The sequence below is a fragment of the Podarcis filfolensis genome (genome assembly GCF_964270895.1).
Source record: "Podarcis filfolensis genome assembly, chromosome: 16".
Lineage (NCBI taxonomy): Eukaryota > Metazoa > Chordata > Lepidosauria > Squamata > Lacertidae > Podarcis > Podarcis filfolensis.
Genome location: NC_139620.1, coordinates 29,385,967 through 29,398,228, shown reverse-complemented (window position 1 = coordinate 29,398,228; position 12,262 = coordinate 29,385,967). Strand labels below are relative to the sequence as shown.

The window sequence follows — 12,262 nt, the reverse complement described above, 5'->3', positions numbered from 1 at the left end:
CTCTTTAATCTGTTATCAGTTTCAGTTTGACTGCTGTGTTTTTAGGTCACAAAGCACTCTTAAGGCCACTTTGACAGTCATGGAGAATCCTGGGAACTGCAGTGCCCACAGAGGTACAGTTCCTTGCACTCTTAACAAACTATAGTTCCCGAGATTCTCTATGACTGTCAAAGAGTGCTTTAAATATGTGGTGTGTGTAGGGTTTGCAATTTGGCAACCCTACAAACCTATTTGGGAGTTCAACCCAGCTCTATAAACATGTAGTGCAGGAAAGTGGGGAAACCCAACAGTCTCTTTTTTTTTTTTAAGAAGATATTTATTAAGATTTTCCATTTTATACAAACAAAGAAAAAAAGGAAAAAATTAAAAAGAAAAAATATTAAAAACACATAAATTTCATAACTTATTTTTCAATAACATATTTCCCTGACCTCCTCATGCCTCCCCTTCTTGTATTCCAGTTCAAATTGTTCATCCAGCAAATCCTTATCTCATAGCATTACAGCTAAACGCCTTATTTTCTATCCATCTTCTTAAATTATTGTAACTTATACTTTTACTTATATACAAAAAAAAAAGAACTATTTTTTCATATTCTTTTGTACCATTACAGCTGATAACCCCTTAATTTCAATCCAACATCACTCAATATTCCTTAATATTACAATATATTTGCAAATAGCCTTTGAATTTCTTCCATTCTTCTTCTGCCGATTCTTCTCCCTGGTCACGGATTCTGCCAGTAAATTCTGCCAATCCCATAAAGTCAATCAACTTCGTCTGCCATTCTTCCAGAGTGGGAAACCCAACAGTCTCATTGAGAAAGCATGTCTGTATAGGGCACCTTCTTTAAGTACTCAGGTTGCCTCCCTATGACTTAGAACTCTGGGCAGTCAGAGTTCTAAATCACAGGGGTAACCTAAGGGCAGGTCTCCCTCTATAGAGGAACCCCCCCCCCATGCATGGATGACTGCCTAGGGGTGGGGCTGGTAGGACTCAGGATGGGGTTAGGGCCAGGAAGAATAGTCGTGATGTCCCACTTCCACATAATAGCGCTCACATGGAGTGAACACCCAAATAGAGTAATTGTGTTATGGTTAATGGTTGCTTTACTGCCACTTTTATGGTTTTATGGTGGCTGTTAGTTGTCCTGTGGTGTCTCAGTTGGGGTGAAACAGTTCAGAAAGCAAGACTGAAGCTGCCTCGGGCATGCAGAACACAGTGAGTGGCCTTTGAGGATCCTGTCAACTGGCTAGTTTATGGCACTTCATTCCAAAAAGCATGAAGCTTTTTTTTTTCTTTTTCTTAAAGGATTCCTTAAAGGATAGATAGGCAGAACACTGTGGGAAATTAGAAGACAACCAAGGTAGACAATATAACAATTTCAGCGACAAGTGAGAAGCACTTTGAAGTCAAACAACAGAAGCATTGGAGCCAAGTTGAATGGGATAAGGAACAATTTGCAACATGCTCCTTATATAATGATGTACGAAAGGTGCAAGCCAGAATATATATTTATTAGGAATGCAGTATTAATTGAGCCAATCAGTCCATGAAAAATATTGGACTCAGTTAATCAAGTTTTGCATCCATGTCAATACTCCAAACCCACCTGTTGCACTTATAATCTCTCACTGTCTTTCCCTCTTAGAAGGAAGCAGAGATCCCTTGTCTTTCTACAACCGCCAGCAGATGACAAGGGAACTCTGCTTCATGCTAAGCTGAGGAGATGAAAAACAGTAACTTCCACCTCAATAGTGGGCTAATACTTCAGCATGTCTATACTATTCAATCAAGCATTTCTGCACCCTGCCGCACTTTGAGGATGAACTGGATGTACGAGCGCATGTGTTAGGCTGAATCATTTGCAACGGCAGGTTGCAAACTGCATTCAGAGGCATAATAGTCCTTCTAATGGCAAACTCAGATGGCAAGCTCCAACAAAAATACGAGAGGAACCATGTATATTGCCATCCCACTGGCTTTTGAAGATGTACCTGAACCTTCTGTTTTAATTTCTCCAATGCTTTATTCTCTATTTTAAGTAACAATGTTTGTATAACTGGTTTTTCTAATTCATAAACCCCTTACAATCTTATTTTGGCATAAAGTAGTATAAATAATAGCCAAAAATAGACCCCTGAAAAACAAAAGAGAGGTATCTACATGCAGAAATATGAAAATGTAAGAAGGCCACACACACAAAAATCACCCACAATTGTTTACAATTAGGAGTGAACATGTGCTATAAGGCTAATATCTGCTTTTTATGTTCTACATGTGTTATAAGCCACTTGGAGACCTTTGCACAACAAGCAACTAATAATAATGTTGAATAGCAGTTGGAAAAGAAAAGAGCAGGAAGCTGGGGAGAGCAGGATCTTCTGCTTGAGCCTCAGACCCAATGGGCCAAATGCAGAATGTGGCCCTCCAGCCCTCTCTACCCAGGCCTTGAAACTCTCCCAAGGCTGCCCTCCTTCCCTAGGCCACTCCACACACCCTTTCTGCCTAGCTGGGATGCATCTTGGTGAAGGTGCTTCTCACCTGCCCAGGTGGAAGTAGGCTGCATATAGGAGTGCAGAAGCCTTTGACTTTTGAGAGGCTGGAATGTAGCCTACTGTGCGGAAGTTAGTGTCACAGTTATGCCCCACCCACTTTTGCCTCTGGCCTGGCCCATTACCGACATGCAGCCTGTGGAAGGTGCTCCAACCCTGGTTTATAGTATCAGGGGAGGGAAGCAGGAGAGAAGTGGCTTCCCAGCTAGCATGAACCCCAAACAGACACACTCCGACTAGGAAGTGCAGTTATTCTTCCATCAGAGGTCTTCTGTTTTATACACCTTAATCACTTAATTCATTGATTAAATCTACAGTTTGTTGTTTGTTGCTGTTGTTTTTTAAATGAAGCCACAGCCCTGATATTTATGAAAAGAAGTCTATCATCATCAATACATAAGAACAGCCTTGTGCAAGCAAAATATCAGAGAAAGCAAAGCATGTGAAATCAGAAAGCGAGCGTTAGGAACAAACCGATTTACCTGCAGCTCCAGGAATGTATCGTTCAGGATAGAGATCAGTCAGAAATAAACTGTTGATTAAAGTGGATTTTCCCAAGCCAGATTCACCTGTAAATAAGATGGATGTTTAATTACTGGAATAATTCTGCCCCCCACTTTCATGCAAGACACAGGTTTATCTCTTACGGCCAGTATCCACCCTGGTTTTATAAGATAACAACATCAAAGGCTTTCCTAAGCTTAGCTAAAGTAAACAGGAAAAACAAGCCTGAGGAAAGTGAGCTGTGTGAATTCTAAATTTAATCCACCTATTTTCATAACGCAACCCTTAAGGCCAAATTAAGTGCTCTAATCAAATACCTACAAGACAAGCATCTTTCCAGCACTTTCTCTTCAGTTCCTGTATTTATTTGATTCATTTTTATCTCTTGATATCAAGTAACTTCATGCATCACCGCCACCCCACACTCAAAAAAGCAAAAGTTGGGGTGAATGGCTATGGAGGAAATTTGGTCTCCTAAAATCAATCACACAGCATTAGTCCATTCATTTCTGAGGTGGTAGCCATCAAAGATGGCTCAAGGTATTTGGGTTGCCTTGAATGAAGGGCAAGGTGTCACACTCCCTTTTGCACATTCAGAAGCTAGCTGAATGTGGAGCGAGTCTTACTTCAATGCTGGTGGCAAGACAGCATCCTCCATTGCACATGAATGGGGGCTAGCTAGCAGAAGGGGTACTGGACAGGCCACACATGACTGTGTCCACCCCAACAGCTCACTCCCACCGTTGCCCCACAGACATAGAAGGAGACATTTTGGCAAGCCTACCTCCACCCTGAAAAAAAAACCTGGAGCCATTTCCCTCTGCCTTCTGTATGACCCTGGCAGCTCTTTTGACATATGAAGGTTCTGACTAGGGATGGAAGAATCTGCCAGTTTTGGTCCTCTCAGTTTCCCATCTTAAATTCGGTTCCCCACATTTCTGCAGCAATTCATGGTTTTCATTTATTTAAAAAAAAAAATCCTCACAAAATTCTTCAAAATTTCAGTGCAAACTTCTCCACACATTATTGTGTACATTTCTGACTTAATTACATATTTTTGCAAGCAGCTTCTCTTAACATAATACATTTCCGTATGTTATTTTCCCTAATGTTCTCTTTATGTCCGCTTTTACTTAATATATGCATTTTTGGAAGCATTGTTTGGTCAGAGAACCACCTCACAAAATTCGGATTAAGTGTGAATTTCAAACCATGACTGTGTTTCAGTTCTCATATTCTTTCAGAAAGTGCAAATTTGATAGATTTGGCTTTAATTTTAATTTTTTTTAAATGCAAGCCAAATCAAATTTCTCCCCCATTCCACAACTGTGTCTCGAAAGAATTTTGACCGTTCTTGTAAGCTTCCCAAGAGCCGTCATAGACAACTTAGAGGAAGTGAGACAGAGGGAGTTTTGGTGGTGTTAAAACCTAACCGCAGTCACTGTTGGTACAAATGACTTTCCAATAATAGTCTAGGTTCAGTGTCTTAATGACATAATCTCTAACCGCAGAAAATGTTTTCTCGCTAGCAGCTTCCCTAAACAGACCAAAGTGGACAGCACTTGTGAAATAATACACATATGTACCAACATTTATCGGCCTAGTTGAGACGTAAGTCACCAAACCACATCTAGGAGATTGGGTGCAACTCACAAACTTGGTCACTTTCATCTCCCTCCCTTCCTCAGGCACCAATTTCCTCCAACTTCTCATTTTGGATACAACTAGGGTACATTTGTATCTGCCCAAAACTAGACATGGTCCACTTAAATGCAACCAAAGTTAGGAACGGAAGCAGCGATGGCCACCGGTTTCGATGGCATTAAAAGAGGATTTGACAAAATTCATATAGGATAAGGCTATCAATGGCTACACCTACAAAAAGGAAAGCAGGGGGAGGGAGGAAGAGCTCACAAGCTTGAGGGTCCTTTCAAACTTTCAGCTATGTTTTGGGTAGCTGCTGGAAGATTACATCTGCATTGGGCCTCATTTTCAAGCTTCCATTCATGGTGCCTCCCAACTGCCTGCATTTTGCAGAAGCAATTCCAACACAAACCAGATGTTTAGGTTTGTATAAATGAAGCGGAATAGGGACGCGGGTGGCGCTGTGGGTTAAACCACAGAGCCTAGGACTTGCCGATCAGAAGGTCGGCGGTTCGAATCCCCACGATGGGGTGAGCTCCCGTTGCTCGGTCTCTGCTCCTGCCAACCTAGCAATTCGAAAGCACGTCAAAGTGCAAGTAGATAAATAGGTACCACTCCGGCGGGAAGGTAAACGGCGTTTCCGTGCGCTGCTCTGGTTCGCCAGAAGCGGCTTAGTCATGCTGGCCACATGACCTAGACGCTGTCTGCGGAGAAACGCCGGCTCCCTCAGCCAATAAAGCGAGATGAGCGCCGCAACCCCAGTGTCGGTCACGACTGGACCTAATGGTCAGGGGTCCCTTTACCCTTTACCTTTAAATGAAGTGGAATAAAGCATTCGGTCATGATACACACGCATACACACAAACTCTGGACTTTCTGCAGTTTGGAAATTGATGGGGAAATGCACTGAAAAGCGTGGGGTGGAGGAATGACTAACAGGAAGACATGAAAACACTCTGCAAGCATACTGTATAAAAATGAATGCAAAATGAATTATCATTGTTGTATAACGGGGTGGGGAGCCTCCAGCCCAAGGGCAAATGCAGCCCTCAAGGTCTCTCCATCTGACCCTCATGACTCTCCCCAGGCTACATCTTCTCTTCCCAAGTCACATCCCTCACTGACCCTCATCACACCCCAACTGCTCTTCCCAGGCTGGAATGTCTACTTGAACTGGAGGAAAACTCAGTTGGTAGAACATGAGACTCTTAATATCAGGGTTGTGGGTTCAAGCTCCACCTTGCGTAAAAGATTTCTGCATTGCAAGGTGCTGGACTAGATGACCCTTGAAATCCCTTCCTACTCTTACGATTTTATGATCTAAGAACTCCGATAACGCCTCTTGCTTGCCTGGTTGGAGAATGGAGAGGGATGTGTGAGTGTATGTAAAAACTAACCTGCTGTACAAAGGTAAAATCTGCATTCAAACACAGATTGGTTTCAAATCATAAAATTATTATTATTATTTAGAAGACATCTGAAGGCAGCCCTGTATATGGAAGTTTTTTTAAAATGTTTAATGTTTTATTATGTTTTTATATATGTTGGAAGCTGGGGCAATCCAGTCAGATGGGTGGGGTACTAATAATACTAATACAAATACAGTGGTACCTCGGGTTAAGTACTTAATTCGTTCCGGAGGTCAGTTCTTAACCTGAAACTATTCTTAACCTGAAGCACCACTTTAGCTAATGGGGCCTCCTGCTGCTGCCGCGCCGCTGCTGCGTGATTTCTGTACTCATCCTGAAGCAAAGTTCTTAACCCGAGGTACTATTTCTGGGTTAGCGGAGTCTGTAGCCTGAAGCGTATGTAACCTGAAGCGTATGTAACCCGAGGTACCACTGTACTACTAATAATAATATTCATTGCTCCACACACTAATGCACCTTACATCACAGGCCCTCAGAAAGTTGCCCAGAAGAGAACTGTCCTTTGGGCTTAAAAGGGTTCCCTTCCCCTGCCATATACCGTATTTTTTGCTCTATAAGACTCACTTTTTCCCTCCTAAAAAGGGGAAATGTGTGTGCGTCTTACGGAGCGAATGCAGGCTGCGCAGCTATCACAGAAGCCAGAACAGCAAGAGGGATTGCTGCTTTCACTGCGCAGTGATCCCTCTTGCTGTTCTGGCTTCTGAGATTCAGAATATTTTTTTTCTTGTTTTCCTTCTCCAAAAACTAGGTGCGTCTTGTGGTCTGGTGCGTCTTATGGAGCGAAAAATACGGTAACCTTCCTGCAAGCAAATCCCTATTTGCAAATGGTAGAGGTTGAAACTGGGATCTTCTCCATGCAAAACAGATGCCCTGCCACTGAGCTATTTCCCTTCCTTCACCAGCAATGGCAGGAAGGCTGTGCCTCTTTAGTGAGATACTGACTCTTTACCTCGTCTCTTTCCCCACCCCCCAAGAACAGGGACAGACAATTCACAGGAAGAAATCCAGACTGAACTAGCTTCCATATGACAGTTTCAACAATAGATTTCCACACAAAAAGAAGGAAGAACTGATGGAGACACACAAAAGAAAGATATATATTTAACAGCCTAAAATAGTCTAATAATGAAGTGCTTATTAAAAAAGAAGGGGGGGAGCACCTACCAACCACCATGAGGGTGAACTCAAAACCTTTCTTGACAGACTTCCTGTGGACTTGGTTGGGGAGATTGGCAAAGCCTACATATCCTGCCGAGTCAGAAAACTGAGGAGACGGAGAAAAACAATAAAAGTCGTGAATTGGACATGGAAGTCGGTTGTAACAAAAGCACAGGGGTTTTATGACAAAAGCACACAAAATGAACCAAGAAAGAATCAACACAAATCGGCAGGACCACAGGGTTGGGTGTTTTGACAGAAGTGGAACAGCAAGAACAATAACTCATGTTTCCTCTTTTCCTGGGTCTCATGTAAATGTTTCATGGGAGGAAATGTTCATGTCATCCCCAAATTTGGAGAACGTGCCCTCTACACATGGAGTGCAGACATCCTGCCCTCATGCAGACTTAGCCACACTTCCTCTTTCGCCACTTCCCGTGTGTGTCGGAAGTGGCACAAAGTTCTCTCAATAACCAAATTACTGCTTAATAACCCAACTCATGTTTGAGAATTGTGTGGTTTATACCCAACTGCTGACTATGCAGCAGAGCAAAGGATGGCTGCTGGAAGGCTAACCTTCTGCTCAAATCAATGTCATATAGGACTGTACAGCAGGAGTGGGTAACCCTTTCTGGCTAGTGGGCCAGATCACTATATCTCCACCCCAGGCAGGCCAAATTTGGCAGCTGACCACCTGGCAATCACACAATGTCACAGTAATGTCAGATGATGCTGTGCTTTGAAGCCTAGGTTGTCGGGGCTTCAAAGAGCAGCACAGGGGCTGTTTTGAAAGTCCTTAACATGCAGCCCCACGCTCACAAGTCAGAACACACATATAAGCAATGTTGCTAGCACAGCGTTCTGGTAAGGTCTGCCACAAACCCATTCTACTTACCTTCACTTTCTCACCAGATTGAGACATGTTCTCACACTCCAAATTTCAGAGCCTAGATGGGGATGGGAGGAAGAGAATAGGAACAAAGTATGTGTTAAATGGAAAAGCCAAGAATTCATCTCATCATTTTTACTGCTATGGCACAGGGAACCAAACAGATGCAGACCCTCAGCCACCTCTGGCTATGGAAATATGTGTTAGGGGAAAGGACTGTTCTGTCCATTATTTGGTATCATTTATTTTATTATCTGTAGAGTGATAGCAACAGGTTAAATTTAAGCTTTTTGAGTCCCACTGATAAGTTACCGCATTTTTCGCTCCATAACACGCACCTGACCATAACACGCACGTAGTTTTTAGAGGAGAAAAACAAGAAAAAAATATTCTAAACAAAACAGTGGATGTATGATTTTTGTGGTTCATGCTGTGGCCACAGACATGTGATCTGACGGTGAGTTTGGGGTAGCCCAATGCAAAAATCCTGAGGATCTATGTGGATCCATGCTTTGTAACCACATTTTTGCGCCATTGCGGCCCCATGAAACAGTGGGTGCGTGTGTGTTTTTTGGTGCAGGCTGTAGCCATGGACATGCTATGTGATCTGATGGTGAATCTGGGTTGACCCAGTGCAAAAATCCTGAGGATCCATGTGGATCCGTGCTTTGTAATCACGTTTTAAGTGGGGAGGGAAGGAAAAGCACTCAAGGGACAAGGAGCACGCGTGGGGTGTGTGGAGAAGGATGCTGCTAATAATGCAGGAGAGGGGTTTAAGGGGAGAAGGAACACCCGTGGGGGGTGTGGAGAAGGATGCTGCTAATAATGCAGAAGAGGGGTATAAGGGGAGAAGACTCCTAGAAAGTTGCGGGGTTGGTTTTAGTGCTGATTTGTCATTATGTGCTTTGTTTTTAATGTTGCTTATTCTGTTGTACGTCTCCTAGAGTGTATTTTATTGGGTGACTCACAAATAATAAATACTGTAAATAAATTTACTATAACCAAGTTGGAAGCAGCAAACAAAGAAAACATCATTTTGCAAATGAGACAAGAGCGTGGCTCTTCAAGCAGTAGCTTCTGACTCTCAGCTAAGTTGTAATCTGATCGAAGGGGAAAAGAGCTCACATATGAGCTTCTTGCTCAAAGCTCAGACCACATTGCTCTCAGAAGCCACTCTTGAGTTCCTATATCAATAATTTAGGAATTTTCACCACTGTAACTAAGCCAGGACTAGCAGGTTCTTATGTTTCTGGATTTCCAATATACTTGTCATGCAGTTGAGTATAAAAAAAATGAAACCAACTGCTCCTTTATTCAGAAATTATACAGAAACAAAGGAGGAGAGACTCAAAAAGTTTAATCACTGGCCTTCTTGACAAACACATTTTGTGGCCTGAAAAGAAGGAAGTGACCTACAGACAGACACCTGTGACTTCTGGATGCAGATGCTTTCCTGTTGCTTACTAATGTTCAATGTTGCTAGCAGGATGCAACACCAAGTTATAATAGAATGCAAGAGGACTGCTAAATGCTTGCACTAGAAAAATGGTTAGAAAATTAGTTGGAGGGAGGGGAATCTTCAGCTTTTCCCCATTGCTCCCCAGCAAATATATAGATCATAAATACATAGATCAACCATCCACAGTGCTGGTTCACAGTGCTTGCCTGTTTGTTAAAGTTCCCCACAGCGCTTTTAGTATATTATTATTACCCACGATTCCCCAGCAGGTCCCAGGGCGGGTCACAACAATCTGAAACTCAGTATTAAAAAGTTAAAACAAGTTACAGCCACAGGAATAGGGTGGGTCCTGAAAACACACAACTCAGGTGTCTGGAAACCAAGACTGATGAGGAACAGTTGAGAGAGTTGGGTATGTTAAGCCTGGAAAAGAAGAGGCTGAGAGGAGATAGGATAGCCATCTTCAAATATATAAAGAGCGGTCACATGAAGGATGGAGCAAGCTTGTTTTCTGCTGCTCCAGTGACTAGGACCTGAAGCAATGGATTCAATTTACAAGAAAGGAGATTCCAACTAAACATCAGGAAAGAGCTGTTCGACAGTGGAACCGACTCCCTTGGAAGGTGGTGAACTCTCCCTCACTAGAGGCTTTTAAGCATATGGTCATCTGTCATGGATGCTTTAGTTTGACTAGATGCCCCTTGTGATCTCTTCCAACTCTACAATACTATGATTCTATGAAAGGCCATGGTAAAGATGTGTATCTTCACTAGAGGTAGTCTGGACACAAAAGAAAAGGAAAAGCTGGATATGACAAACACTGGCTATGACAGCAAAGCCCCAAACTCTGCAATCAGTCTTAAGTGGTGTTGACTGGTGCCCATTGGGACTGGTACGGCAAAATGCAGAAAGCCAAAACAGCAGGTGGAGCCAGAACCAACAAGAGAGAGAGCCAATTAATTATCATTTTGGTCCCATCCTCCTCCTTGCTGAATTCCAGAAGGACAAAACTAAGACTAAGGAGCAGGCAGCTTACAGCCAATACCACCCCCAGGATTGGTTGTAAGTAGGAAGGTGGGGAGCTGGTGACTGGCTAAGGGCAGATTAAGTGTGATAGGGCAGTGCCCCTTCGTCCTAACAGACCAGCTCCAGCTGCTCTAAACAGTGCAAGAGGGGCTGCAGAGATGTGCATCACACCCAAATGCACATTTACTCACTGCGTTCATTCAGTGGCACTTAGCCTTCATTAAGCATGCACAGAACTGCCACGCTCATTAGGTTAGATCAGAAATAGGGAACCTGGTGGCAGGACTGGAATGCAGCTCCTATCATCCCTGACTACTGGCTGCACTGGCTGGGGGGTGATAGGAGCTGGGAGTTCAATGGCAGATGTTGGCTAGCCCTGCTTTAGATGATATGTGTGTGTGCTGCAGCTGGCATCTGTTGGAAGAAGCATTTTCTCTTGGACAACAGAGATGAGAGTAGATGGGATCATGTTTGCCAGCTGATGTTTTGATAAAACAGTATTTTTTAAAAAAAATCAGCTGCCTAATTAACTAGTCATTAAAAAATAATTGCCAAACATGTTTTTAAACAATAGTCTCAACGCAACTCCATTACACGTTCTGTCAAGGACCTCCCCATCCCAAAAAAGGCAATGCAGCTGTACAAACAGAGCTTTCAGTAGTGTTTGGACTAATGCCCAGGCATCTTTCCTAGAGGTCAGCTGATAGCCGAAGCTGATTTGACTAAGTACCAACGTCCAATAAACTTGTAGCATTCTCAGCCTTCTTTGTAAGCAAAATATCCAAAACCCATCCTCATATCTTTGTAGGTATGTTTGCAGCCAACCTATGCTATGAGCACCACAGCTGTAGCCTTAAATAAGCTTCATACAGGAGGCCCAAAAAATAATTAATCCTAAGAGACTAAATGGGGGGGGGTGTTCCCCCGCTGGGCGGTGCTTTCTACCTAGTGCACCAACATAGTAAGAACAGACCTCTTAGTCTCTCCTCTGTCAGTCCGCTTGGTTTCCACATTCACGGAGGAACAGGCTTGTCATCCTCCACTGACAGCATGGAAACAAAATGGGCTTGCAGAGGAAGGAAGAAGCAATCCGTCCTGCAGGGATGTGGGGAGCAGAGCCCTCTTCTGACAAACACTCCCACCCCCTAACTGCTTTGCTATTAGTTAAAACTACACATGGCAGTGTGGAAACAAACACAGTCTTGCTTAAGGAACATCTCAACTAAGCAAAAGCAGACCTGATTCACAAAACTGATCAGCAATCAATGCAGAAGCAAATTTCCATATTCGAGGTACCACTGTACTTGACCACATGTGGTTTAACAATTTCTAGAGACACACAAAACTGAACAATTTTTTAAAAAATGAAGTACTGGGCATATTTTGATGTTGTATAACTTGGTAAGGCACCATTCATCAAAGCTGATTTCAGAAGGACACATACTGTACCAATAACATTTCCGATCTCACGGGAGCGCAGGCTTTTGAAAATTACACTCAAAGAGTACAGAGATCCACGTCAGTTGGACATGACAATCAAACACTAGCGTCCAAAGTATGTTGTCATCCCAAAAGTCCATTACGAGATGAGGCCCCC

General features: G+C 43.1%; 1 protein-coding gene and 1 long non-coding RNA gene across 2 annotated transcripts in view; one reads left to right on the top strand and one right to left on the bottom strand.

The window, feature by feature from the left end:
* The window catches only part of LOC310751483, a 363,050-nt gene that overhangs the window by 236,645 nt on the left and 114,143 nt on the right, over positions 1 to 12,262 (top strand). The gene's annotated exons all lie outside the window — the stretch shown is intronic.
* Positions 1 to 12,262, bottom strand: part of LOC310751245 (septin-2) — a 59,432-nt gene that overhangs the window by 42,213 nt on the left and 4,957 nt on the right. Inside the window, exons 2-4 of the mRNA XM_083590499.1 lie at positions 8,187 to 8,238; positions 7,298 to 7,397; positions 3,038 to 3,124 (exon numbers count right to left, since the gene is read on the bottom strand). Of these exons, the coding sequence (XP_083446625.1) occupies positions 3,038 to 3,124; positions 7,298 to 7,397; positions 8,187 to 8,213 (214 nt within the window). The 5' untranslated portion in view covers positions 8,214 to 8,238. The remainder of the gene's footprint in view (positions 1 to 3,037; positions 3,125 to 7,297; positions 7,398 to 8,186; positions 8,239 to 12,262) is intronic.